The 27,819-nt window shown below is 65.7% G+C and overlaps 1 protein-coding gene across 1 annotated transcript in view; it reads left to right on the forward strand.

Annotated features, from left to right (window-relative positions):
* RYR1 (ryanodine receptor 1) overlaps positions 1 to 27,819 on the forward strand; it is a 97,073-nt gene that overhangs the window by 157 nt on the left and 69,097 nt on the right. Inside the window, 21 exon segments of the mRNA XM_065571867.1 lie at positions 8,105 to 8,224; positions 8,560 to 8,664; positions 9,369 to 9,389; positions 12,384 to 12,458; positions 14,040 to 14,118; positions 15,293 to 15,405; positions 15,794 to 15,887; positions 16,198 to 16,294; positions 16,795 to 16,869; positions 17,745 to 17,901; positions 18,565 to 18,729; positions 19,077 to 19,198; positions 20,295 to 20,481; positions 20,902 to 21,037; positions 21,312 to 21,407; positions 22,632 to 22,750; positions 23,142 to 23,275; positions 24,116 to 24,357; positions 25,778 to 25,970; positions 26,387 to 26,603; positions 27,123 to 27,227. Of these exon segments, the coding sequence (XP_065427939.1) occupies positions 8,105 to 8,224; positions 8,560 to 8,664; positions 9,369 to 9,389; positions 12,384 to 12,458; positions 14,040 to 14,118; positions 15,293 to 15,405; positions 15,794 to 15,887; positions 16,198 to 16,294; positions 16,795 to 16,869; positions 17,745 to 17,901; positions 18,565 to 18,729; positions 19,077 to 19,198; positions 20,295 to 20,481; positions 20,902 to 21,037; positions 21,312 to 21,407; positions 22,632 to 22,750; positions 23,142 to 23,275; positions 24,116 to 24,357; positions 25,778 to 25,970; positions 26,387 to 26,603; positions 27,123 to 27,227 (2,652 nt within the window).

Genomic DNA, 27,819 nt, shown 5'->3' on the forward strand with positions numbered 1-27,819 from the left:
TGAGTGGGGCCGGGGCGCGGGGGGGGGGGGAGCAGGGGGGAAAGGGTGAGGGAGGGGCAAAGGGGGAAGGGGTGAGGGAGGGGGCAAGGGGAGAAGGGGGAGGTAGGGGGAGCGGTGGGGAAGGGGCAAGGGGGGAAGGGGAGCGGCGGGGAAGGGGCAAAGGGGGGAAGGGGCGATGGAGGGGGAGTGGTGGGGGAAGGGGAGCGGCGGGAATGGGGTGAGGGAGGGGGAGCGGTGAGGAAGGGGCAAAAGGGGGAAGGGGTGAGGGAGGGGGTGCGGCGGGGAAGGGGCAAAGGGGGGAAGGGGCAAGGGAGGGGGAGCGGTGAGGAAGGGGCAAAGGGGGGAAGGGGCGAGAGAGGGGGAGTGGTGGGGGAAGGGGAGCGGGGCGAAGGGGGGGAGGGACGGGGAGCCGTGGGGAAGGGGCAAAGGGGGGAAGGAGGAGGGAGAGAGAGCGGTGGGGAAGGGGCAAAGAGGGGAAGGGGCGAGGGAGGGGGAGCGGTAGGGAAGGGGCAAAGGGGGGAAGGGTGAGAGAGGAGGAGCGGTGGGGAAGGGGCAAAGGGGGGAAGGGGCGAGCAAGGGGGAGGGGCAGAGAGGGAGCGGGGTGAAGGGGGAAGGGGCAGAGAGGGCAGTGGGGGAGGGGCAGAGGGGGAACAGAGGGGAGGGGGGCACTTGAGACAGGGCGCAAGCAGGAGAATGGCCAGAGGAGATGGGGGCAGGGCGAGCCCCGCGTGTCCTTGGGGTCCCTCTCTGCCTAGTGGTGGCGGGGGGGGGGGGTGAGGCACATGGGGCGGGGAGAAGAGACAGGGTAGCGGGGTGGGGGGTATAGGGAGTGTATGGGGGTGAGGGGAAGGAGCCTGGGGGGCAGAGATGGGGGAGGGGACAGACGGGGGAGTTGTCTGGAGCTCTGTGCTAACCCCTGTTTCTAACCAGCCCCCCCATGGTGACATGGGATAATTAGCTGACTTTAGGGGGTGGGGCAGAGGCAGCGTAAATACCATGGGAGTGTGGAGAAAGCAGCCCCCGGGGGGGGGCCAGGGTTGGGCTCAGCCTCTCCCCTCCGTTCTCGTTGCCCCGTTCTGCCCCCCACCCCAGGTCCTCTCCCTCTGGGCCTGGGAAGCCAACGAGCCAGTGGCTGCCAACAGGTGTCACTGGGGGCGGGGGGGGGGGGGGGAGGCAGCTGGTTCCCACCCATCCCCCTGTTTGGCTCCCACCCACCCAGGGGCCTTCCAGAGCCGAGCTGTGTTCCTGGGAGAGCTGTGGGGTGTCTTGCACCCTGGCTGTGCAGCGCCTAGCACAACGGGGCCTGATCTCTGTCCAGGCCTCTGGGTGCTACCAGGCCTGTCCAATCCCTTGAGCCGCTCTGGGTGGATACTTTAGGCAGCTGGTGTCACTTCTCCTCATGTTGTGCTATTTGGCGTGTGCAAGGAAGGAGGGGCGCGCGAAGCGGGGTGCGTGTGCAAGGAAGGAGGGGTGCGCGTAGCGGGGTGCGTGTGCAAGGAAGGAGGGGCGGGCGAAGCGGGGTGTGTGTGCAAGGAAGGAGGGGCGGGCGAAGCGGGGTGCGTGTGCAAGGAAGGAGGGGCGGGCGAAGCGGCTGCGTGTGCAAGGAAGGAGGGGTGTGCGAAGCGGGGTGCGTGTGCAAGGAAGGAGGGGTGTGCGAAGCAGGGGTGCGTGTGCAAGGACCCTCGGCCACCCAGGGTTACCGCTGACTCCAGCTCCCCGAGCGCTCAGGTTTCTGGAGCTTTATATAACGGGGCTGACAGCTGGCTCCGTTCATCAGGACTGGAATCCGGGGGGGAGGGGGTCACTCGTTCACCCAGCCGGGGGGGGAAGGAGCTCTGGGGGGCAGCCCCATGGAAGCGTTAAAGGGCCTGCGGATGTCGGATCCCTGAGGAGCCCCGCTCTGGGTTGTGGCCCGTCGGGGGGGCGCCTGGACTGGTGCTGGAACCGTCTGGCCCCCAGGCCCCGGCTCGGCCAATGTCTGTCCCTGGTTGTGCCCTGGGGCAGGGACGGGGGCTGTACCGATGAATAACAAATCTAAAGTGAAATGAAGCCGATGGGGGGTGGTGGAGCATACGGAGGGGTGGAGCTTGAGGCATGGGGGCGGAGCTTGGGACAGGGTGCGGCATGTGGGGGTGGAGCTTGGGACTTGGGGGTGAGATGTGGTGTGGGAGGCGCACAGGGCTTGGGGTGGCAGGGAATGGGGGCATGTTGGGAGTGGAATAAGGGGCGTGTGGGTGGGGCTTGCCCCATGGAGGCAGGAGGTGGGGAAGGGGTGAAGAAAGGAGCGGGGTGGGGGGGGCAGTGACCAGTTGGAGGGGAGGGGAGAGGGGTGAGGCCCCCTGCGCTGGCAGGGGAGGGGAATCCCCAGTGGCTGCTCTCTGGTTTTGGTAGCCGGCCTTTGTTTGTTTTGGGAATGGTTTTCCTGGGACGCAGTGCAGTGGGGAGGGGATGCAGTGGCGGGAGCAGGGCTAGCTGGGCTGCAGTGTAGTGGGGGAGGGGATGCAGTGGAGGAGTGGGGCTGGGATGCTGTGAGGTGGGGACGAGATGCAGTGGAGGAGCCGGGCTGGTTGGGATGCAGTGTGGTGGGGGGGGATGCAGTGTGGTGGAGGAGGGATGCAGTGGAGGAGTGGGGCTGGGATGCAGTGTGGTGGGGGAGGGGATGCAGTGGAGGGAGTGAGGCTAGGGTGCATTGCAGTAGAGGGGATGCAGTGGGGAGTAGGGCTGGCTGGGCTGCAGTGTGATTGGGGATGCAGTGGAGGAGTGGGGCTGGTTGGGATGCAGTGAGGTGGGGAGGGGATGCTGTGAGGTGGGGAGGGGATGCAGTGGAGGGAGTGGGGCTGGGATGCTGTGAGATGGGGAGGGGATGCAGTGGAGGAGTGGGGCTGGTTGGGATGCAGTGAGGTGGGGAGGGGATGCTGTGAGGTGGGGAGGGGATGCAGTGGAGGGAGTGGGGCTGGGATGCTGTGAGATGGGGAGGGGATGCAGTGGAGGAGTGGGGCTGGTTGGGATGCAGTGAGGTGGGGAGGGGATGCTGTGAGGTGGGGAGGGGATGCAGTGTGGTTGGGGAGGGGATGCAGAGGAGAGAGTGGGGCTGGGATGCTGTGAGGTGGGGAGGGGATGCAGTGGAGGAGCGGGGTTGGTTGGGATGCAGTGTGGTGGGGGAGGGGATGCAGTGTGGTGGAGGAGGGATGCAGTGGAGGCATGGGGCTGGGATGCTGTGAGGTGGGGAGGGGAGGGGAGGCAGTGGAGGAGTGGGGCTGGTTGGGATGCAGTGAGGTGGGGAGGGGATGCAGTGTGGTTGGGGAGGGGATGCAGTGGAGAGAGTGGGGCTGGGATGCTGTGAGGTGGGGAGGGGATGCAGTGGAGGAGCGGGGTTGGTTGGGATGCAGTGTGGTGGGGGAGGGGATGCAGTGTGGTGGGGGAGGGATGCAGTGGAGGCGTGGGGCTGGGATGCTGTGAGGTGGGGAGGGGATGCGGGGTGGTGGGGGAGGGGGTTCAGCATGGGGCGTGGTCCCGTACCCAGCCCCCAAGCAGACACACTGCCTCCTCCAGCGCCCGATGGTACCAAGCAGCCCCGATCCCCCGGCCATTCCCCATGGCCTAGTGCGCTCTGCCCCCACGATAACGCTGATGCCCCTTTGGCCTGGCACCCTGTCTGCCCCTGCCCCATGGCACGCCCCCGGCGCCAGCCCTCAGCTCCACCCCAGCCCCTGGGTCACTCCCTGCTCCGGCCAGTTCCCCAGCCCTGCGCTAAGACCACTAGGCCAGGCTGCCGGGGAGCAGGTGGGACGCAGGGCCACGGCGGGGGTTGGGCTCCCCCTGACCCTGGGGTCACTCCGAGCAGCTCCTGGGCCCAGAGAAATTCCCATGGGGGGACAAGGCTGCGGCTAAACTCACAGAGCCCAGGAAATAACCCGGAGGGGGCTGGGAGCCAGGACTCCTGGGTTCTCTCCCCAGCTCTGGGAGGGGAGTGGGGTCTAGTGGTTAGAGCAGGGGGCTGGGAGCCAGGACTCCTGGGTTCTCTCCCCGACTCTGGGAGGGGAGTGGGGTCTAGTGGTTAGAGCAGGGGGGGCTGGGAGCCAGGACTCCTGGGTTCTATCCCCGGCTCTGGGAGGGGAGTGGGGGCTGGGAGCCAGGACTCCTGGGTTCTGTCCCAGCTCTGGGAGGGGATGGGGAGGGGGGTCTCGTTGTTAGAGCAGGGGGGCTGGGACAGGGGTGGTGTCCGCACCATATTCTCACAGCTCGCATTCAGTCGGTGCAGGTCTCCGGCTGGCCGACTGCTGCCCTGGCGCTGGGTGCCCCCAGCAGGAGATACGAGTACTTTGATTCATGCTCTGAAAAAAGACAGGGCCGGGGTGTGTGTGTGTGGGGGGGCTGTGTCCTAAATTCATCTCAGCTGTTCGGGGGGGGGGGGGCAGCAGGGAGAGGAGGAATCTGCTGCTGCCTAGATTTTCCTACCAGTTTGTGCATGAAACCAAATATCCCGCCTGCCGCCCGCCCATGTGACACTGCCACACAACCCAGGGGGCAGCCACAGCTGGGGGGAGGGGAGTGGGGACCAGTGGTCAGAGCAGGGGGGCTGGGAGCCAGGACTCCTGGGTTCTCTCCCCAGCTCTGGGAGGGGAGCGGAGTCTAGTGGTTAGAGTGGGGTGGCTGGGAGCCAGGACTCCTGGGTTCTCTCCCCAGCTCTGGGAGGGGAGTGGAGACCAGTGGTCAGAGCAGGGGGGCTGGGAGCCAGGACTCCTGGGTTCTCTCCCCAGCTCTGGGAGGGGAGCGGAGTCTAGTGGTTAGAGTGGGGTGGCTGGGAGCCAGGACTCCTGGGTTCTCTCCCCAGCTCTGGGAGGGGAGTGGGGACCAGTGGTCAGAGCAGGGGGGCTGGGAGCCAGGACTCCTGGGTTCTCTCCCCAGTGCTGGGAGGGGAGTGGGGTCTAGTGGTTAGAGCAAGGGGCTGGGAGCCAGGACTCCTGGGTTCTCTCCCCAGTGCTGGGAGGGGAGTGGGGTCTAGCAGGAGCCAGGACTGCGTGAGTGTCAGTGGGGAGGGCTGGGGGGGCTCTGTGGGGTCCCCCCCCCCATAGGCACAGACCGCACCAGCAGCAATGCGCGTAGCTGTGTTTGCAGGAATGTGTCTGACAGGTGCAGGCTCCAAAAATAAGCTCCCGGCCTGAGCTGGGGGGATGGGAGCGATCGGGGGGGGGGGGGTCCCATTTCCTCCCAGAAACCCCCCCAAACGCCTCTGCCCTTAAAAGCCCGGCACGTCCCTTATTTCTCAAGGGCGTGGGGAGGGCGCAGCCACTTCTCCATTTCCTTCCATCTTGTCCTCAAAACCCGTTCCCTGGCGGTGCCGCCCCTGGGGGCCAGCGGGGGGGCCAGGCTGGGGCTTGGTAATTGCTTTGCGGCGCTGATAATCGCTGCTCCCCCTCCCCGGAGAGGAGCCGTCTATTTTGAGCCGCCTGCGTCTCTTTCAAAGCCGCCGCGGGTGGGGGCCGGGCGGCCTTTCCCAGGCCGGGGATCTGCCCTCGCTCGGGCATTTTCCGGGCGGTGCAGAGGTGGGGCTGGGGCAGGAACGGCCCCACCTTGGCCCCCTACTTCCGTGCCACCTGCTTGGTCCTTCTGGCCCGGAGCCGGGTTCTCCCCCGGCTCCCGCATCATGGCTGGAGTCTAGCTGCCGAGGGACCTGGGGGGCAGGGCAGTCTGGAGCCCTGGCGCTAGGCAGATCTATTTGCTGGGGCTCAGGCCAGGGTGGGGGGCACCCGCTGTTTCTGGGGGGCTGGGGAGGGCTCGGTCCCCCATTCCCCCATGCCAGGGGCTCTGTGTGCCCCTCCTGCCTGGGGTTCTGTGCTGAGAGGGGAGGTGGCCTGGGGGTTACAGCATCAGACTGGGGCCAAGGGATCTCAGTTCAATCCCCGACTCTGCCACTAACTCCCTGACTGACCTTGGCAAAGTCACTTGGCCTTCACGGGCCTCAGTTTCTCCATCTATAAAATGGGGATGATCATCTTTCCTCTGGCTGCCAGAGCTCTGTAGATGTGGGGCAGGGACTGTCTCTTGGTTGGGGTCTGGGCAGCGCCCGGCGCGACAGGGCCCTGATCTCGGTGGGGGTCTGGGCAGCACCCGGTGCTACGGGGCCCTGATCTTGATGGGGGACTCGGGGTGCTACCGTCATACACACAACATCCACCCCCTGAGTATGTGCCATTGGCCTGGCATATTGAAGCCCCGGAGGCCTGGTTCCTGGGGGCAGGGGCGGTGGGTGCAGACGCCGGGCGACACAGCCTGCGTGGTGTGGGTAGGGCTCTGGAAATGCAGGAGCCAGTGGTGCCACCCCACTCCCTAGGCCAGGGGGCAGGGGACGGGCCCCCCATTGCTGTGCCCTGGCTCGGTGGGTCCGGGCGGGGCTGAGCTCCCCGCAGGGGGAGGAATGGTAGCACAGCGGGTGCTGACCCAGCACATTCCCCTGTGGAAATAGCACCTGTCTTGTAACCCGAGTTGGCCTGGGCAGGGCAGTGGAGTGGGGGGGGGCAGTTGGGGGGTGGGGATGCGCCTCGATGGGTCCCTGGAGGGAGGTGGGGAGGGGAGCAGAGCAGTGGGGATGGGCTGTCAGGGGCCGGGGGGCAGTCACATCTGGGGGTGGCCGTGGGGCCTGGCTGGGACATGTGGAGGGAGCTGCATCTACCTGGCCGTCATGAGAGCCCCAGGGCGCTGGTGGGGCCCTGAGCTCTGCCCCCCCAATGCCGGGGATGGCAGGGGGCTCCCCCCCCGAATGCAACACCCCCCACCCCCATCCTCAGCGCTGTATCTTCAGCTGCTCTGCCTGCCTTGCAGTTTTAAGAGGATGCTGTATCCTGTCACTTCCTGTCTTAAAATGCAGGGCAGCTGCTCACCAGCCCCTGCGCCCCACCCCAGAGGTGGCTGCATCCCAGTGTCAGATGAGGGTTCCCGGTATAAACAGGCCCCGCACTTCACCCCAGGGGTGAAGTTGGGGTGGGGAATGGGAAGAACCCAGGAGTCCCCTGCACTAACCACTACACCTCACTCCCCTCCCAGAGCTGGGGAGAGAACCCAGGAGTCCTGGCTCCCAGCCCCCGCCCCTGCTCTAATCACTAGACCCCGCTCCCCTCCCAGAGCCTGGGAGAGAACCCAGGTGTCCTGACTCCCAGCCCGCCCTCCCGCTCTAACTCCCAGGGTGTGCGGCTAATGAGCGCCTGTAGGCAGGAGGCGGGCGGGTGTCCCGGGCAATGAATTCTGCTCCCTGAGTCGTTCTCCCGACACCTGGGCTGGCACCGCCCGGCCTGATGCTGCATCTCAGTTGAATGTGCCCCCCCCCTCGCCCCTCCACAGGGTCTCTCTTGTGTCTGAGCCTTCGCCCGCCCCCACAGCCCCAGGGGGCTAATTAGCTGAACGCAGCCGGGCCTGCCCCTGCCAGCGCTGGGGTAGATCCAGAGTGACTCCGGTTTGACTCTGCTGGAGCGGCCGGCTGGCTCTCTGAGTGCAGTGTGTAGGGGAAAGCCAGCGTGCGGGGGGATCCCCCCACTGATGGGCAGGGCCAGGTGCCCGCGGGCCCTGGAGCCTGGGCACCGGTGGCTGCTCTCAGAGACTTGTTGACCCCTGGCCTGAGGGGCGGAGGGGAGGGGGCATTTCGGGGGGACTTGCAGGGGCTGTTCACTGTGTTGTATGGTGTGTGGGGGGGGCTGTGTCTCTGCAGGAATCCTTCCCCCCCAGCACCGAAGGGGAGCGGGGTCTAGGGGGTTGAGCAAGGGGCTGCAAGTCAGGACTCCTGGGGTTGATTCCTGACGATAGCACAGTCAAGAGTGGGGGGAGATCCATACTCCACCCCCAGCTGTCAGCCCCCCCCCCCCCCCCCGCGGCCCTGTAACCCACCCCCAGCCCCTGTCATACACACCCCCGTCGAGGCCCTTCCCATGTTACAGGGTGGGGGACAGGGGCACGGAGGGGTTCGTCCCAGTGGCAGAATCTGGGATAGAACCCAGGCGTCCTGGCTCCCAACCTCTCCCCTGCTCTAATCACTAGTCCCCTCCTCCCCTCCTTGAGCGTGGAATAGAACCCAGGAGTCCTGAGCCACCCCCCACATGTCTCCCTGCCCCAGGAGGACGAAGTCGTCCTGCAGTGCTCCGCCACCATCCTCAAGGAGCAACTCAAGCTGTGCCTGGCGGCCGAGGGCTTCGGCAACCGCCTCTGCTTCCTGGAGTCGACCTCCAACGCCCAGGTGAGCCCCTGGTGCCTCGTCCCCCCCGTCCTCATTGGGCCCCAGGCCGGGGGGGGGGAGAGCGAACCTGCAGCCCGAACCCCTCCCCATCTCCCACCCCCCTTTGCAGCCAGAATCCCAGCTCCCTCAGCCCCTTCCTCTGCCCCAAGCGTCAGCCCCTGTGGGTAGAATCCCCCTGGGCTGTTGCAGTGCGGGGGCTATGACACACACATCACCTCCAGTCCTCTCTGGCTTCCCCCACAACTCCCCTTGGGGCCGTGGCTCCAGGGCCGCGTGTCTGGTCCCCCCTGGGGGATGGCAGAACCCTCTCTGACCCTGTTCCCCTCTCCCCGCAGAATGTCCCCCCGGACCTGGCTATCTGCTGCTTCATCCTGGAGCAGTCGCTCTCCGTCCGCGCCCTACAGGAGATGCTGGCAAACACCATGGAGGTGGGCAGCGAGGTGAGCACGGGGAGACGTGGGGGGGGCATTGCCGGGGGTGAAAGGGGAGGCCCTCGCCCCATCCCATGGCTGTGCCCGTCGGCCCCGCAGGTGTCTGGGTCTCCCTGGGGTGTACGGCGGATGCTGGAGGGCAGTGGGGGAGATGGGGGGTAGTGGGGGGCTGGGGAAGGGGAACAAAGCGATCAGGGAAGGGAAATGCAGGGCAAGGCTCGGGGCTGGGTAGAACGAGCTGGAGCAGAACCAGGGGCCCATCCAGCCCAGGGCCCCGTCATCGGCTGCTTCTGAGGAATGGCCCAGAACCCCTGCCCTGTGGGACGTTCCCTCCTGACCCCCATGACGAGCAGCCCTCCGAGGCCCCCTGGCTCCTCTGGGCCCCCTCTCCATTCTCTCTGTCTGGCTGGGCCCCGCCTTTTCGGTAACCCTGCCGAGCACGGGAATGTCTAGTGGTGGGGAGTTCCCCAGGCCGCCGGCGAGTTGGGAGGAAAAGGCCTGGCCCAAGCAGCTCTTTTGACTGTCCTCCCTTGTCCCCTCACCCTCGGCCCGTGGGTTATCCTGTGCCCTTTGCTCATGCAGAGGCGGAGCTGGGAGGGGGGTCTGCAGTGCCCTGGATGGGGGTCCCAGCCAGCCCCCCCCCCAGGCAGGCGGTCGGTTCATCTCTTCTCTTCTCCCTTTCTCTCTCCTTTGCTTCTCTGCCGACGCTCTAGGGTGTCGACTTGGACAAGTGGGTATGTGCCGATTTCACTGCAGTGACCCCCCACCCCCTTCCTAAACACCCCCCCACCCGTCTCCCACGTGCATCTGCTGGGGTTCCCACCTGCTCCCCCCGGAGAACAGAGTGCCCCCTTGGGAGCTAGGGTGGCCAAACGGGACCCCCGCTGTCTCGGCTAGAGCCCCCCAAGGGCCGTTCCTATGGGGGCAGGGCAGACACTGTCTCCTGAAGCTCCCACAAGCCCCCTTGATTTGCATCCCGGAGGACGATGCTGATCATGCCCCTTTGCCCAGCCGCCGGAGGGTGCCCGAGTGCTTTGCCAATCGGATGCTGCCCCACGGCCTCTGTGAGTCCGCACACTGCGTACGTGGCAAAGCTAGAAAGGGGACCCAGGAGTCCTGACTCTCAGTCCTCCTGCTCTAAGCACTAACTCCCAGTCCCTGTATAACTAGTCCCTGTGCCCCACCCCAGAGCTGGGTGCATCTCAGCAGTGGGTGAGGGGTCCCTGTATAACTAGCCCCTGCGCCCCACCCCAGAGCTGGGGTGCATCTCAGCAGTGGGCGAGGGGTTACTTTATAACCAACCCTTGTGCCCCACCCCAGAGCTGGGTGCATCTCAGCAGTGGGCGAGGGGTCCCTGTATAACTAGCCCCTGCGCCCCACCCCAGAGCTGGGGTGCATTTCAGCAGTGGGCGAGGGGTTACTTTATAACCAACTCTTTTGCCCCACCCCAGAGCTGGGTGCATCTCAGCAGTGGGCGAGGGGTCCCTGTATAACCAACCCCTCTGCCCCACCACAGAGGCAGCTGCATCCCAGCGCCAGGCGAGGGGTCCCTCACATACCATGCAGCGCAGTGGACGGGTTTGGGCCAGGCTTCGGGATTCCTGGGTGGAGTTAGGTGGTGGGAACAAAGGAGCCTCCATGATTCCCCTTTGACCCCGATTCAGACAAGGTGGAAACCCCAGCACCTCCCCTGAGTAACCCTTTCCTTCCTGGCAGCCCCCCAACACCCCTTCCATCCTTCGCTCCGTCGCCTCCCTCACTAGCCCCTCCCATTCCCAGTTGCGGTGCTGTTTTGATCCCATCCTCCACCATCCCTCCCTTCACCGCATGGTCCCTAAATGCCAACAGGCCGAGCCTCCCGGCGTGGGGCACTGTGCAGCGCTGGGGGGTGGGCTGAGGCAGCACATCTTGTCTGCCCCATGGCCTCGCTCGGCATGCTGGGAGTGGAGGTTTCTGACGCAGGGTCTCTCTGAGCCTCTTTACCCCACTAGCCGTGGGTGGAGACGGGGCACGGCCGAGGGGGCAGGAGCGCTCATAGAACAGAGCGGTACCATGCCCATATACAACAATATGGCCCTTGCGACCAGCAACTTATTATAGTGCCTGTGAAATAAGGAGCGTGCCAGGCCCACGTAATACTGATCATATTACTTCAATACGGCCCGGGCAATATTGACTGTATGAGATGGCTCGCGTAACACTGACCATATACAGCAATACGGCCCGGGCAATATTGACTATATGAGATGGCCTGTGTAACACTGACCATATACAGCAATACGGCCTGGGCAATATTGATTATATGAGATGGCCTGTGTAACACTGACCATATACAGCAATACGGCCCGGGCAATATTGACTATATGAGATGGCCTGTGTAACACTGACCATATACAGCAATACGGCCCGGGCAATATTGACTATATGAGATGGCCTGTGTAACACTGACCATATACAGCAATACGGCCCGGGCAATATTGACTATATGAGATGGCCTGTGTAACACTGACCATATACAGCAATACGGCCCGGGCAATAACGTGGGCATAACACAGTCCTCGTATATGGTAATATTCCTGTTTAATAATCATATAATAGGTCATGTTATATGATTATACATGGTAATAGGGCCCATGTAGTGACCATGTGACATGGCCCATGTTATCATGATCATACATAGTGGGATGGCCCTATAACTGGCGCTTGCAATAATCACCATATATACACTAGTAATAAGGCCTGTACAATAATGACCATGTACAGTCGAGTAATATGGCCCATGCAATAGGGACCACATATGCGCTAACAATATGGCCTGCCCAGTAGTGACCTTATATATTCTAGTAATATGAGCCGTAAAATAATGCCTGTATATACTCTAGTAATCTGGCCTTTGGACTGTAGAACCGGAGCCGTTATTATTCATGGTGCTGATAGATACTGTTGGGTTGGCAGGTGCCATGTAATAACAGTAATCGCATGCGGCCCAGGTGGGCCCGTGGGCGTAGGGGGGTGTCACCTGGTATCCAGCATTTCCCATGCCAGACTAGATCCGTACCTGGACTCCAGCCTGCAGGGTGTGGCAGTGTGGGGGAAGGGGCGGCACTGGCTCTCATGGGGGGGCGGGGGGAGGGATGCCCCCCCGTTCCCGGAGCAGGGTGGGGGGTTCCCAGTTGCTGGGCTGTGCCGCCATGGGGTGAGTCCCAGCCATGGGACCTTTGCCGCAGTAGGGCCAGGTTCCTGCCCTGGTGCCCTGGGCTGGCGGGAGGGTCCAGGGCAGGGTGGTCCCCACGTTCCAGCCTTCGCAGTGCCCAAGGGGTGCAGCAGGTGAGGGGGGACTGTGAATCGGGAGGAGGCCAGGGCTGCCGGCTGCACTCCTCAGTGCCTGGGGAGAGAGACAAGTGCTCGATGCCACGTCAGGTCAGCCGGGTCGCGCACTGTCCTGGCCTGTTAAACCGGGGCTGGATTCTCGGGGTTCGAGGGTGGGTGGGTGCTATGGGCAGGGGGGCGGCGGCGCTCATGGGCTGTGGCACCCGGGAGCCCCGAGTCGCTGGTCTGAATCCAGCTCAGGTCAGCGGTAAGTTGGTCCCCAGTGAGATGAGTTGAGCAGGTCTCAATGCTGGAATTAGCCCCTCCGGCAGCTCCCCGGGTCGTTGGTCTCACCCGTCCTTTGGCGGGCGCCGAGTTCCCTCGCTGACGGCCACCACCTTTTGTCTGCTTCCCCCCAGTCTTCACAGGGCGGTGGGCACAGGACCCTGCTCTACGGCCACGCCATCCTGCTCCGCCATTCTCACAGCGCCATGGTGAGTGAGGGGGGGTGGGGGCAGAGCGGGAGCAGTGCAAAGCAGGGCGGGACGCCGGGGTGATGGGCCCAGTGGCTGGGGTGCAGTGCAGGGTGGGTACGCGTGCTGGGTGGGACGCCGGGGTGATGGGCACAGCGGCTGGGGTGCCGTGCTGGGCGGGACACCGGGGTGATGGGCCCAGCGGCTGGGGTGCCGTGCTGGGCGGGACACCGAGGTGATGGACACAGCGGCTGGAGAGCCGTGCTGGGCGGGACGCCGAGGTGATGGGCACAGCGGCTGGGGTCACTCCTTTCCCCGGGCCAGCACGGCAGACCCCGCTCCTTTCTGCAGCTCCCCCGGGCGCCCAAGGCACTGGGCACTCGCCCGGCACAGGGGGTGGTGCCATTGTGCCATTTTCCGGTGCTGCTCCTCCAGCGGCTCCGGCCTTTCGCCGCCTCATTTTCCTCCACTGGCTTCTTTCTGTGCCCAAAGGCTCTGTTGGCACCGCCCCAAATGCCCTTCTGCCCTTTCGCCCTCCAGGATCCTGCCGACAGCTGGGGCTGTTTTGCTTCACAGGCTTCCAGGCCGGGCGGCTCTATTTTAAACACCCGCGTCATGCGCTCCATGACCGGGGAATGCCAAGGGGCGACGGGGCGCAGCACGGATCTGCCAGGAGCAAATGCCAGATGTGAGCCGTCCCGGGGCAGCTCTCCGGCCCCGTTCCGCAGCCCCGCTGAGCCTGGAGGCCTGTCGAGAGCCCCTTCCGCGCACGGACTCCCGAGCCCTGGGCGCTCTCGGCTCCGTACGGCCCCTGGGAGGAGCCCCCTTAGTGACGCCCTTCTCGGGGGTTCACTCTGTCTGGGACCGCACCTCTGAGTCTCCAGCTGGCCTCTCTTTCCCGTGGGCCCCCTCAGGGAGTCCCCTCGCTCTGGGCCCCTGGATCCCCACCCCCAGAGGGAGCAACACCCCCCCCCCCCCAATCTCCAGACTGCACTGACTCTCCGCCAGGTTTATTGAACATCTGGACACAGCCCGGGCAGTTCTCAGGGCCCTCGGGCCTGGCCAGTCTCAGCCCCGACCAGCTGGGTCTGGCCCAGCTCAGGTGGGCTCCGGCTGCTCCTTCTCCCCCCTATGTCCCCTCCCCCAACAGCTCCTCCTCCGTCCTTTGTCTTAGGTCCCAGGTAAACAGGCCACGGGGCCTTTGTTCCCCTGCTGGCTAGACCCGGCTGCGCTGGGCAGGTCACGGGGTCCTCTCCCCTCAGCCTGTTTTCAGCCCACTGGCCAGACCCGGCTGGCTCCCAATCTGGGGGGAGGGGGCGGGGGCTCCCGGGCACTAGTTGCTGGGTACCCAATTTCCAGGCTGTTGTCAGGGTCCTGCTGCCAGGTGAGGTCACACCTGGTCCAGCGCAACAACAAACCTCCTCGTTACACGCGCAGCACACAGGGAAACTGAGGCACGCACAGTGTTCGTGCAAGCCTGTACGAAAATCCCCCGAAAGACGGGGATGGAACCCAGGAGTCCTGGCGCCCACTCCAACGTCCTCACCGCCCGGCGGTGCCAGCTCCACTCCCTACTAACCCTACTGCCTCCTGCCCTGACAGTATCTGAGCTGCCTGACCACGTCCCGCTCCCTGACGGACAAACTGGCCTTCGATGTGGGGCTGCAGGAGGACGCCTCAGGTAGGGGAAGCACGGCCGACAATGCAGAGGTTGTTGTTTAGGTGTATTACGGTAGCACCTGGGAGCCCCAGCCATGGACCAGAACCCATTGCAATGCTGGACATTTTCATTGCTCTTAATTAAATGTATTATGGTAGTACCTGGAAGCCATGCCCATGGACTGGGATTCGATTGTGCATGGTGCTGCACAGACACTGCTGTTGGGGAAACTGAGGCACATACAGGGGCAGTGACTTGTCCAAGCTCACCCAGCAAGCCAGGGGGAATAGAACCCTGGAGTCCTGGCTCCCAGTCCCGCTGCTGTAATCCCTAGACCCCACCCCCCACAGCAGGGGATAGAACCCAGGAGTCCTGGCTCCCAGTCCCTCTGCTCTAACCACTAGACCCCATTCCCCTCCCAGAGCTGGGGAGAGAACCCAGGAGTCCTGGCTCCCAGCCCCCCCACTCTAACCACTAGACCCCACTCCTGGCCCAGAGCTGGGGGTAGAACTCAGGAGTCCTGGCTTCCAGCAGTAGGCCCCACCCCTTCTCAGACCCAGATCACCATGTGACCTGGGGCAAGTCCCTGCTCTGCTTTGTGCCTCAGTTTCCCCACCTGCCCAGCATGCAGCGCTGTGTAGCCACTAAGCGTTTCCATTCATCCTGTCATGGTTTGTCCGCGTTTGCCCGGCTGAGGGGCCTGTGCCAGCTGCAGACGCCTGCCACCTTCCTGCTGGGTTGGCAACGCCTCCCTGCTCCTGCTCGGATGCCCCTTAAGCCCTGACTCCCGACCCCAGAGGTTCGGATGCACAGCCCCATGGTCAGCTGGCAAACCCTCAAGGGGACTTGGCCGGCGCCTGGCTGTGATCAGACTAAAGAGAGGAGGAGTGGGGCACCGCGTCCCCAGTTCCCGGAGCGGGGTGGGGGGTTCCCAGCTGCCGGGCTGTGCCCCCATGGGGTGAATTCCAGCCCTGTCGCAGTAGGGCCAGGTTCCTGCCCTGGTGCCCTGGGCTGGCGGGAGGGTCCAGGGCAGGGTGGTCCCCATGTTCCAGCCTTCGCGGTGCCGAAGGGGGCGCAGCAAGTGAGGGGGGACACTGCGAATCGGGAGGGGGGCCAGGGCTGTCCCTGGGCCTATCCCCTCCCTGCCCCCCTGGCTGCCGGTTGCACCCACGCTCTGTCTGTGCCCTGACCCCAGGGGAAGCCTGCTGGTGGATCATCCACCCCGCCTCCAAGCAGCGGTCGGAGGGCGAAAAGGTTCGAGTCGGGGACGACCTCATCTTGGTCAGCGTCTCCTCTGAGCGCTACCTGGTGAGTAGGGCTGTGCACATGGGTGTGCATATGTGTGTGTACATGCGTGTTGTGTGTGTGCACACATGTGGGGCATGGATGTATTTGCACATGTGCAAGGGGTTGTGTGTGTGGATGTGTGCAAGGGAGCGTGCGTGTGTGTACCAGAGTGGGTGTGCAAGCCGTCTGTGCATGTGTGTGGCTACATCCGTGTGTGTGCGCATGGTTGTGCAAGCCCCCCCGTGCGTGTGTCTGCTGACCCAATGAGGAGACCCCAGCTACAGGTATGTGGGAGAGGCAGGTGGTTCTGGGCCCGGACTCCTGGGTTCGCGCTGGTGCGGGCAGCTGTCTCTCCTGGCCCTCCGCCGACCCCCCCCCTCCGCCTTTCTGTCTCTCTCCCCCCTCCCAGCACCTCTCCACGGCCAGCGGGGACCTGCAGGCCGACGCCTCCTTCATGCAGACGCTCTGGAACATGAACCCCATCTGCTCGGGCTGCGAGGAAGGTCAGTTTCCCCCTGCCCTGCTCCCGGGATCCCCTGCCCCATGCCAGCCCTGTGGGCAGCCCCTGAGCCCGCGGCCATGACATTAGCAGCTGTGGGGCTGCAGGTCCCTGGGTGGAGGCAACTCCCTGCCCCTCTGATAGGAGAGAGAAGGGAGAGGGGCCAGGACTCCTGGGTTCTATCCCAGCTCTGGGAGGGAAGTGGGTCTGGTGGTTACAGCGGGAGGGTGGGAGCCAGGACTCCTGGGTTCCCTGCGTCATTGGCCCTCCCCCGTCCCTGCACTGACATTCGCTGGTTTCTCCTCTCCTGCCAGGGTACGTGACGGGGGGTCATGTCATGCGTCTCTTCCACGGGCACATGGACGAATGCCTCACCATCTCCTCCAGCGAGCAGGGCGAGGAGGAGCGCAGGTACAGTCCGGAGAACGATTCGACACCCACCCCAGCGGGGCACGAACCCGTGGCCTTGGGCGCTGGGAGCTCGAGCTAAGGGTGTGGCCTGGGTGTCCCTGCCTGGGCTGGGGGATGGAGAGTGACGTGGTCGTATGACCCAGGGGAGGGGCAGCACTGGACCGGGGTGGCCTGGGTTCTGTTCCTGGCTCTGCTGGGCATCCTCAGGCGAGTCACAGCCCTCTCTGTGCCTCAGTTTCCCCTCCCACCCTTCGCAAGCTTTTCGGGGCAGGGACCGTCTCTCATTATGTGTCTGTGCAGCGCCTGGCCCAATGGGGGAAACCCCAGTTTCCGTCGGCGCCTTTAGGGCCTGTCTCCGCTGGGGCCTGACTGGGTCTCTAGGGAGATCGGCCTGTTCCGTGGTGAGCCGGGGTGGCCGGATCTGGCCTGCGCTCCCACGGATGTGGGGGGGCTTGGCTCGGTCCCCCCCACCCCTAACGCTCCCCCTCTCTCGTTGGCAGGGTGGTGAACTACGAGGGTGGCGCCGTTTGCACCCACGCCCGCTCCCTCTGGAGGCTGGAACCCTTGCGCATCAGGTAGGGGAATCACAGGTTCTGCTCCCCCTTCCTGCCCCCCCAGAGAAAGGGGGCGCCGGCCTGGGACGATGGCGTCACGCTCAGATGATGATGCTGGATGATATGGGGTGGGGGAAGGGACTGTATGGACAGGGAAGTCAGCGACTGCGGGGGGGACTGCATGGACTGTAGGATCGGGGACTGTATGGACCAAGGGGACAGTGTGGCAGGGAAGTGAGTGACTGTATAGACCGGGGGGGTGGGGGAGACTGTGTGGACCGGGGGGACTGTATTGACCAGGGGGTCAGGGACTGTATGGACTGGGGGACTGTACAGAGCAGGGAGTTGGGGACTGTATGGACCAAGGGGACTGCATGGACAGGGAAGTGAGTGACTGTATAGGCCGGGGGGGGGATTGTATTGACCGGGGGTTGGGGAATGTATGGACTGGGGGGACTGTATGGACCAGAGGGTCAGGGACTCTATGGACCTGGGGGACTGTACGGAGCAGGGGGTTGGGGACTGTATGGACCAAGGGGACTGTACGGACAGGGAAGTGAGTGACTGTATAGGCCGGGGGGGGGGATTGTATTGACCAGGGGGTTGGGGAATGTATGGACTGGGGGGACTGTACGGACCAGAGGGTCGGGGACTCTATGGACCTGGGGGACTGTACGGAGCAGGGGGTGGGGGACTGTATGGACAAGGGAGGAATTATGGACTGGGGGAGGTTGGGGACTGGACGGATGGGGATGGGAGGCGGGTTCGAATCCAGCCACAATCCTTGCATCCAGTGGGCGGGAAGGGGGGGGTCTGGGCTGACCCAGCGTCCCGTGGAGCTGGGGGCCCGGAGCCGATGTGCGGCGCTAGCGCTGGGTTTCTCTGCCCCCCGGCAGCTGGAGCGGGAGCTACATGCGATGGGGGCAGCAGTTCCGGGTGCGGCACGTCACCACCGGGCGCTACCTGGGCCTGACCGAGGAGAAGGGGCTGGTCGTGATGGACGCCGAGAAAGCCAACACCAAGGCCACGGCCTTCTGCTTCCGCGCCTCCAAGGTGAGAGCGGGGCTGGGGGGTTGCCATGCTGTGGGGGGCGGGGCAGGGTCGTGGGGGGCGCGGCCAGGGTCAAACCCTAACATTTGTCTTGAAGTTGGGATTTTCCTTCACTTCCCCTCCCGTAGCGTTGAGTGTGGGAGTACAAACAACCCCCACGCCCCACCCCAGAGGCAGCCGCATCTCAGCGCCGGGTGGACTGTCTGTCTGGGGGGCTGACGGCTGGATGCCCCCTCGCCTGCCCCCAGGTGCCAGGACAAGCAGCGCTGACTCCCCAGGGGCAGTGTGTGGGGCGACTCCCAGAGACAGCTGAACTGAGAGTTGGGGGCTGCGGCTCGTCCTTTTATGGCCGGGGGGGGGGGGGGGGGGGCACTGGGCCTGAGCCGAGGCCCTTCCCTCCTTCCCACCCCATTCCCCCAATGGCAGCATCCCCCCCATTCCCTGCGTTCCCAGCCCCATCCCCTCCCCCCCGTTCACCCCATATTCACAGCCTGCTTTGTGCCAGCCCTCCTGCCCCCACCAGCCCCCATGTTTTCATTATCCCCCCCACACACACACATTCACGGCCCCCCACATTCCCAGCATCCCCATCCCCCCCACATTCCTCGTGCCCTCCATCTCCTCACGGCGCCCCCCTCCCCATTCTCGACCCCCCCCCCCCCGCAGGAGAAGCTGGACGTGGCGCCCAAGCGGGACGTGGAGGGCATGGGGGCCGCAGAGATCAAGTACGGCGAGACCATGTGCTTCGTGCAGCACGCGGCCAGTGGCCTGTGGCTGACGTACGCCGCGCCCGACGCCAAGGCCCTGCGCCTGGGACTGCTCAAGAGGAAGGTGGGTGTGGGGTGGGACACACCGGGACGGGGTCCCTGGGGCTGCCCAGAGGGAGGGGGTGGCCGGGTTGGGGGGTGTCCCTGGGGCTGCCCAGAGGAAGGGGGTGGCCAGGTTGGGGGGGGTGTCCCTGGGGCTGCCCAGAGGAAGGGGGGTGGCCGGGTTGGGGGGTGTCCCTGGGGCTGCCCAGAGGGAGGGGGTGGCCGGGTTGGGGGGTGTCTCTGGGGCTGCCCAGAGGAAGGGGGTGGCCGGGTTGGGGGGTGTCCCTGGGGCTGCCCAGAGGAAGGGGGGTGGCCGGGTTGGGGGGGTTCCTGTTCCCCGCTCACCCCACGGCTCTGCCCACCCCCCAGGCCATCCTGCACCAGGAGGGGCACATGGACGACGCCCTGTCCCTGACCCGCTGCCAGCACGAGGAATCGCAGGCCGCCCGCATCATCTACAGCACCAGCGGCCTCTACAGCCACTTCGTCCGGTGGGCCGGGGGGAGGGGGCCGAACCTGGGGGCACTGGGGGGGCTGGGGGTTGAACCCTGGGGGCTCTGGGGGGAGGGGGCCGAACCTAGGGGCACTGGGGGGGCTGAGGGCTGAACCTGGGGGCACTGGGGGTTGAACCCTGGGGGCACTGAGGGGAGGGGGCAGAACCTGGGGGCACCGGGGGGGCCAGGGGTTGAACCCTGAGGGCTCTGGGGGGAGGGGGCCGAACCTGGGGGCCCAGGGGTTGAACTCAGGGGAACTCGGGGAGCTGGGGGTTGAACCCTAGGGCACCGGGGGAGGGGGCCGAATCTGGGGACACCAGGGGGGGCTGGGGCCCGGGGATTGAACCCTGGGGTACTGGGGGACCGGACCCTGGGGGAAGGTCATGGGGAGGAGGCTGTGTCCCATGGGGGGCCTGGGAAATGGGGGGATGAACCCTGGGGGGCATTGGAGATTGGGGGGTGCAGAACCTAGGGAGAGGTTGGAGATGGGGGGCTTGACCTGGCTGGGAGGGGGCTGATCTCTCCAGTGACCATGTCCCGCCCTAGTTGGCTGGGTGGATGCTCTGGTCCCCCCCCCCCACTTTGCCCCCCCAGCATGCTGAGCAGCTGGCTGGTGCCCCCAGTCCCCAGGGGGTGGGTGACGGGTCTGGGTGTCTGCAGGGAGGTGCAGGAGCAGGTCGTGGCTCTGGGGACCCCTGAGCTGGGGAGGGGGTGGGCGTGGTCTCTCCCCTGCCCCTGAGCAGGCCCCCTTCCTAGGCACCCTCTCGCCACTGCCCCTAGCGCCCTCCCCCTGCTCCCACAACTCCCTCTTGCCCCCCTCGTTGACTCCTCTCCTTCCCCAGCAAAGCCCCCGGGCCCCCTCAGCTCCCCTTCTCCCTGCCTCCCGTCCTGGCCCCCTCCCACTGCTCTGCTGCCCTCCCCTGCTGGGCCCGCTCCCGATTGGTCTCCTGCCTCCCTCAGCTCCCCCAGATCCGTCCCCCGCCCTGCTGGGGGGGCTCTGGCCCTCTGCCTGCTGGTGGCAGCGGTGGGATCCGCCCTGAGCAGGGTTGGGCAGCGGGGCTAGGCTGACCCCCTCCCTCCGCGGTGCTGGCAGGGGCCTGGACAGCCTGAGCGGGAAGGGCAAGGCGGGCGCCGGGGCCGCGCTGCCCATCGACGGGATGATTCTGAGCCTGCGGGACCTGATCATCTACTTCCAGCATCCGGAGGAGGAGCTGCGGCACGAGGAGAAGCAGGGCCGGCTGCGCTCGCTCAAGAGCCGCCAGAACCTCTTCCAGGAGGAGGTCGGTGGGAAGGGGGGGGCACGGGGCCAGCGCAAAGGGTGAGGGAGGGGGTGGGGTCACTGCAGGCGCTCTCCCCTGGCAGTCTAGGGCTGTGCGGGGCTGTGCTATGGGGAGCTGGTGTGGGGCTCAGGAGGGGGTGCTCTCCCTTCGCAGTCAGTGCCAGCTCCAAGGCGGTGCCAGGGGGCGCTGTGCAGCAGGAAGCAACCTTCCGCCATGGGCGAGGGATCCCTGTATAAACAGCTGCCCTGCCTCACCCCAGAGGTGGCTGCATCTCAGTGGCAGGGTAAGTGATCCCCTGCTTTGGGAAGGGCAGGAAGGGACAGTTGCTGGCTGTGAGGGGCCTGGAGGGGGGGTTTCTGCTGGTGGGGGGAGGTCAGGCTGGTGCCCTGGGGTGTGACGGCTACGCTCGGCTCCCCGCAGGGCATGATCACGCTGGTGCTGGACTGCATCGACCGTCTCAACCTGTACAGCACGGCCGCTCACTTCGCCGAGTTCGCGGGCGAGGAGGCGGCCGAGTCCTGGAAGGAGATCGTTAACCTGCTGTACGAGCTGCTGGGTGCGTGGGGCCCCAGGACGGGAGCAGAGCCTCGGGCAGATTCTCGCCCCCTCCCCACCGTTTCGGGGCCGGGGCCGCGGAGCTGGGGGCGGCCGGGGGCTGCGATGGGGCTTGTCCTGCAGAGAGCGGCTGGCCCAGGCCGGGCAGGGCAGAAATCAACCCCAGCTGCTGAGCCATGGGCCCGCCCGCTGGACAGAGGGGTGGGAGGGAGGGTCCTGCTCTGGGGTGGGGGAGGTGGCACCCCCCGGCTGACGGCCCGTCTCTCGCCCCGCAGCCTCGCTGATCCGGGGCAACCGCTCCAACTGTGCCCTCTTCTCCAACAACCTGGACTGGCTGGTCAGCAAGCTCGACCGGCTGGAGGCCTCCTCCGGTGAGACTGGGCAGGAGGGGTGAGGGGCGCTGGGCGGGGTGAGGGGTGCTGGGTGGGGTGACGGGTCTCATGGGCCGTGTCCAGGGGTGGCGAGGCGAGCGGCTGGGACCTCCCCAGGGCCTTGAGAATGTCCACAGCCTGGCCAAGGCGTGGGCGGAGGCACGCAGACCCACGCGTGTGCTCCCCGCAGATCCGTGCTGTGCGCATGTGGACACGCCCAGCGGTACGTGTACATACATGAGCAGATACATGAATCCACACGTGTGCTCATGGCAGCTGCAGATCCAGGGGCATGTTCGCCCGTGCGGTGCACACGGCCCACCCCAGGTGTGTGTGTTACACCTTGTCACGGACTCATGGGTCGTGCCCACTCTTGGCCCCGTGCGGTCCCTGGGGGAACCCCTTTCAGTGAGACAGCCCTTCTCGGGGGTCCACTCTCTCGGGGTCGGGCCCCTCCACCTCCTGGAGCCGCACCTCTCGGAGCCTTAGCATGTCTATCTCTGCCGTGGGCCCCCCAGGGAGTCCACTTGCTCTGGACCCCCGGGGCCTCCACCCCCCGAAGGGGACGATGACCCCTGTTCTCTAGCCCGGAGCGACTCTCAGCCAGCATAACACAGGAGGGTTTATTGAGCGACTGAACACAGCACAGGAAACTCTCAGGGCCTCAGGCCTGGCCTCCCTCAGCACAGCACATCCCAGTCTCCCCTGCATCCAGGGGGGCTCTGCCTGCTTCCCCTCTCCAGCCCCAGCCCCACTACTTCCCAGCTGGGCATCTGAGATCACCTCCCCCAAGCCCCGCCTCTGTCCATTGTCCTCTATCCAGGTAAACAGGGTCATGGGCCTCCTCTCCCCTCTTCTGTCCCCTGGCCCCTCTGGCTGGAACTGGCTGGTCAGGTCACCGGGGTCCCCTCGCCACAGCCCATTGTCCCCCCCACTGGCCAGAACCGGCTGCGACTCCTGAGTTGGGCCTGCGGGTCCCCAGGTCACTGGGGTATCCGTCCTCCAGGCCATCGCTGGGGTCCCAAGTTCCCTCTCCGGTCCTCTGTAACCACGAACTCCGTCTCCCATCACCTCGTTAAACCAGCAACACCCAGGGACACTGAGTCCCACCCCCTCTGCATGCAACCCATTGGAAAACAAGGGAAAAACAAGAAACTCCCCCACTTCGTCACCCGCTTGCACGGTCACGCGCACACTCACTCACGGCCCGGTGCCCCCCGCCAGGGATCCTGGAGGTGCTGTACTGCGTCCTCATCGAGAGCCCCGAGGTGCTGAACATCATCGAGGAGAACCACATCAAATCCATCATCTCCCTGCTGGACAAGCACGGCCGCAACCACAAGGTGAGGGAGTCGCCCGCAGCCCCGGGGCCGAATCCTCGGCTCTCCCGGCCCTGCCTTGGGGGCAGGAACAGGCTGGGGACGGGTGGTAAGGCCCGATTGTGGCTCCCTGCTGTCAGAGCAACCCCCGGGCTGCTGTAACTCACGCTGCCCCCCTATGGGCCCTGGGGGGCAGGGACTAGCCACAGCGCAGGGCGCTCCGACCACACCCCGATCCGCCCCCTGTGGGCCCTGGGGGCAGGGAATAGCCACAGCGCAGGGCGCTCTGGCCACACCCCGATCCGCCCCCCTCTGTTCTGACATGGCACTCGATCCCTCCCCTGGGGCATCCAGCAGCTGGGGTCCCGTATCCCAGGGGAAACCCCAGCGCTGTCTCCTCTCCCCGTCCCGGTAGGTCCTCGACGTGCTCTGCTCTCTGTGCGTCTGCAACGGAGTGGCCGTGCGCTCCAACCAGAACCTCATCACCGAGAATCTGCTCCCGCGCCGCGACTTGCTCCTGCAGACCAGCCTCATTAACTACGTCACCAGGTGAGGGCGGGGCTCACTCACTCCCTGCCCTGTACAGCTGTTAAACCGTCCTCCTGCCCCACCCCAGAGGTGGCTGCATCCCAGCGCCGGGCGAGGGGTCCCTGTACAAACAGCCCCCACGCCCCACCCCAGAGGTGGCTGCATCCCAGCGCCGGGCAAGGGGTCCCTGTACAAACAGCCCCCACGCCCCACCCCAGAGGTGGCTGCATCCCAGCGCCGGGCGAGGGGTCCCTGTACAAACAGCCCCCACGCCCCACCCCAGAGGTGGCTGCATCCCAGCGCCGGGCAAGGGGTCCCTGTACAAACAGCCCCCGCGCCCGACCCCAGAGGTGGCTGCATCCCAGCGCCGGGCGAGGGGTCCCTGTACAAACAGCCCCCACGCCCCACCCCAGAGGTGGCTGCATCCCAGCGCCGGGCAAGGGGTCCCTGTACAAACAGCCCCCGCGCCCGACCCCAGAGGTGGCTGCATCCCAGCGCCGGGCGAGGGGTCCCTGTACAAACAGCCCCCACGCCCGACCCCAGAGGTGGCTGCATCCCAGCGCTGGGCGAGGGGTCCCTGTACAAACAGCCCCTGTGCTCCACCCCAGAGGTGGCCGCATCCCAGCGCCGGGCGAGGGGTCCCTGTACAAACAGCCCCCACGCCCCACCCCGGAGGTGGCCGCATCCCAGCGCCAAGCGAGGAGTCCCTGTACAAACAGCCCCAGCGCCCCACCCCGGAGGTGGTAGTACCGTGTAGTTTGCAAGGTGCGTAACGTGCGCTGGGGGAGTGGGGGGTTCCTTCCTGCCCCCCCAGCCCCTCCCTCCCCAGTGCTGACCCCCCCCCTTCTCTCTGCTCTGCAGCATGCGCCCCAACATCTTCCTGGGCACGCACGAGGGCTCGACGCAGTACAAGAAGTGGTACTACGAGCTGATTGTGGATTACGTGGAGCCCTTCGTCACGGCGCAGGCCACCCACCTGCGCGTGGGCTGGGCCATGACCGAGGGCTACAGCCCCTACCCCGGGGGCGGGGAGGGCTGGGGCGGCAATGGCGTGGGGGACGACCTGTACTCCTTTGGCTTCGACGGCCTGCACCTCTGGTCAGGTACGAGCCCCAGCTCTGCCCAGGGCCTGCCTGCTTGGCCGCTCTGGCGGGCGTGCAAAGGAGCAGGCATGCGGGTGCTGCAGAGGGAGCGCCCAGGCCCCCTCTTGCACACTCACGTGCTCTCTTTGGCATGTGATTTTGCACCCCCTCCTGCATGCACCTATGCACGCCCTTGCACGCGTTGTCTTGTGCATGCTCTTTTCACACTCAGGTTCTTGCACACTCTTTGCACACGAACACACCCTTATGCATGCACATTATCTTGTGTGCACTGCCTTGCACGCTTGTTGCATGCTCACTCGTGCATGCTCTTATGCGCACCCTATTTCTCTTTTGCACACTTCTGTGCACATCGACATTCACTTGCTTGTCCTTGCACACATGTTCAGTGCACACTCATCCACTCTTGTGCACACATTCTGTTGTGTGTTCTCTTTTGCACACTTGCTCACGCACACATTCTCTCATGTGCTGACACACTGTCTCGCACACTTGTTGCACACTGAGCCATGCACACTTATGCCCACACTATTTCTGTCGCACGTTCTTTTGCACTCTGATGTGCACACGGATGCTCTTGCACGGCCTCCTGCACATTCATTACTCAGGTCCTCACACAAACGGACACTCTCTTGTGCATTCTCTCTGGCACTCTTCTGCCTACTCTTTGCACCCTGTGGGAAACTGCACCGTCTGTTGCTTGACCTCGCTTTGGCTCGGTATGAAATAGATTCAGGGGCCGAAATCGCCAGTGTCAGTCCGGGGGATTGCGAAAAGTCAGTGAGGAGCTAGCGGAGGAACAGAGGCTCGGTACGATCCCAGCAGCCGGGAAGCCGTGCCGTGCAGCGTCGTTACGTTCACCGTGCGCAGAAGGTTTGCTCCCTGGATGACGCCCCTAAAGTCACCTGTTTATACCTGACCTGTGGACGAGTCATGGGGCTGCAACTACATTTACCCAGCCAGCTTCCCGGCTCGGCTCTCTGGCGTCCCGGTGCACCCCTTCTCTCCGTCGCTGGTTCCAACGGGCGCGAAGGCAGCTCCTCACCTTGTGCCAGGCCAGAGCAGTCCTACGTCTTGTCTTTCTCCTTTGGGACATGCCAGGGCGAATGGGCGAACACCCGCGTGCCCCGAGCTGGCGCTGGGCTCAGCCCAGGCATGCCGGGAGCCCTGGCGTCGGAGAAGAGCGTAGGCCAGGTTCGGCTCTGGAGCGGCTGCTTGTGCCGAATGCAGACGTGTGGCCGCGGGGCGCGGAGGTTACTAGCCAGCATGCCTCGGTCAGCACCCGCCGCCCCCTCCTTGCACCCGCGTTTCTCTCCCCCTCGGCCTTTCGCCCTTTCTTTTTGCACCCGCGCTCCGCCCCGCCCCTTGCGCCCGCCACTCAGCCCGGCCTCTCACCGGCCTCTCGTCTCCGCCCGCGCAGGTCGCGTGGCCCGCGCCGTGGCCTCGCCCGGCCAGCACACGCTGGCGGCCGACGACGTGGTGAGCTGCTGTCTGGACCTGAGCGTGCCCAGCATGTCCTTCCGCATCAACGGCTTCCCCGTGCAGGGCATGTTCGAGAACTTCAACGTGGACGGGCTCTTCTTCCCCGTGGTCAGCTTCTCCGCGGGCATCAAGTGAGCCAGGACCCCGGGCTGGGACGGGGGGTAGGGAGCAGGGGTGAGAAGGGGGATTGGGGGTGGGGAGGAGGAATTGGGGAAGGCGAGGGCGAAGAGGGGCTGACCAGGATGGGGAAGGGGCTGGCGGGAGGGAGCTGATGGGGTTGCGGGAGGGGTGGAGGAATAGGGGGCTGCCAGGGAGGAGAGGGCGGTTGTGGGGGATGGGGTGGGAGAATTGGTGGGGGGAGGAGCGGGGGGACAGAAGCGGGGGTGGGGGCCAGCAGGGAGGGGGAATCCAGGGCGGGGGGCTGCAGGGGAGGAGAAGGCCGTTGGGGGGCTGGGGGGAGAATTGGTGGGGGGGAGGAGTGGGAAGGGGGAATCCAGAGAGGCGGGCTGTGGGGGAGAGGTCCAGCCTTCACCATCCCCCCCCACAGGGTCCGCTTCCTCCTGGGGGGCCGCCACGGCGACTTCAAGTTCCTGCCCCCCCCGGGCTACACGCCCAGCTTCGAGGCCCTGCTGCCCCGCGAGCGGATGCGGGTGGAGCCCATCAAGGAGTACAGGCAGGACGCGGGCAACGTCCGCAGTCTGCTGGGGCCCACCCAGGCCCTGTCCCACACGGCCTTCACCCCCTGCCCCGTCGACACCCAGCAGGTAGTGCCCCCGGAGCCCCGGCCTGAGCAGGAGGGGCCCCGCCTGGCTTTCGGGATTTGGGGGAGGGGACCCTGCCTGGCTCCGGGGGGGGCGTGGTTGGGGAAGGGGACCTGCCTGGCTCTGGGGGTGGGCTTGGGGAGGGGACCCTGCCTGGCTTTCGGGATTTGGGGGAGGGGACCCTGCCTGGCTCTGGGGAGTGGGGCCCTGCCTGGCTTTGGGGGGGGGATTTGGGGGAGGGGCCCCACCTGGCCTGGGGGGTTCAGCGGAGGGGACCCTGCCTGGCTTGGGGGGGGGTTGGGGGAAGAGACCCCCACCTAGTCTGGGGGCGGGGGTTGGGAGGCTGTGGGGGGGCGGGGGATGGGTCCAGCCTGGCCTCAGGGCTGTGGGGAGCCGCCCAGTGCACATTGCCCCCAGGCGCTGACCCCCCGCTTGCCGGGGGGGGGCCGGGACCCGCTCGGGGGTGTCCCCCAAGGCAGGGCTGGCCAGGCTGGGGGGCCCGTCTAACCCCTATCCCCACAGATCGTCCTCCCCCCACACCTGGAGAGGATCCGTGAGAAGCTGGCGGAGAATATCCACGAGCTGTGGGCGCTGACCCGGATCGAGCAGGGCTGGACCTACGGGCCTGTGAGTGCCCCCCTGCACCCCCTGTGGGCCTGCGAGTGCCCCACATAGCTCCCTACAGGGCCATGAGTGCCCCCCTGCACCCCCTGTGGGCCTGCGAGTGCCCCCATGTACCTCTCTGTGGGCCCACGAGTGCCCCCCCCTGCACCCCCCTGTGGGCCTGCGAGTGCCCCTGTACCCCCCACAGGGCCATGAGTTCCCCCCATCCGACCCTACTGCTTCCCACTGGGGAGCACCTCTGCTCCTGCTCCGACCTCTCCCCCCTGTGACTGGCAGCTGCCCCCGGGCGGGAGGGGGGGAGTCACTGAGGGGTAGGCACCAGCTACCCCACCGGCTGCCAGCCCTTGGGTCCTGCTTTTCAGATGGATTACCTGGCAGCCAGCCCAGCCCCGGACCCCCCCAGACCCTGCCCCCCCAGAACCACCCAGCCCAGACTCTGCCCCCCAGAACCGTGTAGCCCAACCCCTGCCCCATAGAACAACCCAGCCTGGCCCACCCCCTGCCCTCCTAGAGCTCCCCAGCCTGGCCCAGACCCTGCCCCCTATGCACTCCCCTGTCTGGCCTGTGCCCAGGACCCCCAGCCCATATCCCCAGA

Source organism: Chrysemys picta, chromosome 17, assembly GCF_011386835.1.
Source record: "Chrysemys picta bellii isolate R12L10 chromosome 17, ASM1138683v2, whole genome shotgun sequence".
In the NCBI taxonomy this organism is placed as follows: domain Eukaryota; kingdom Metazoa; phylum Chordata; order Testudines; family Emydidae; genus Chrysemys; species Chrysemys picta.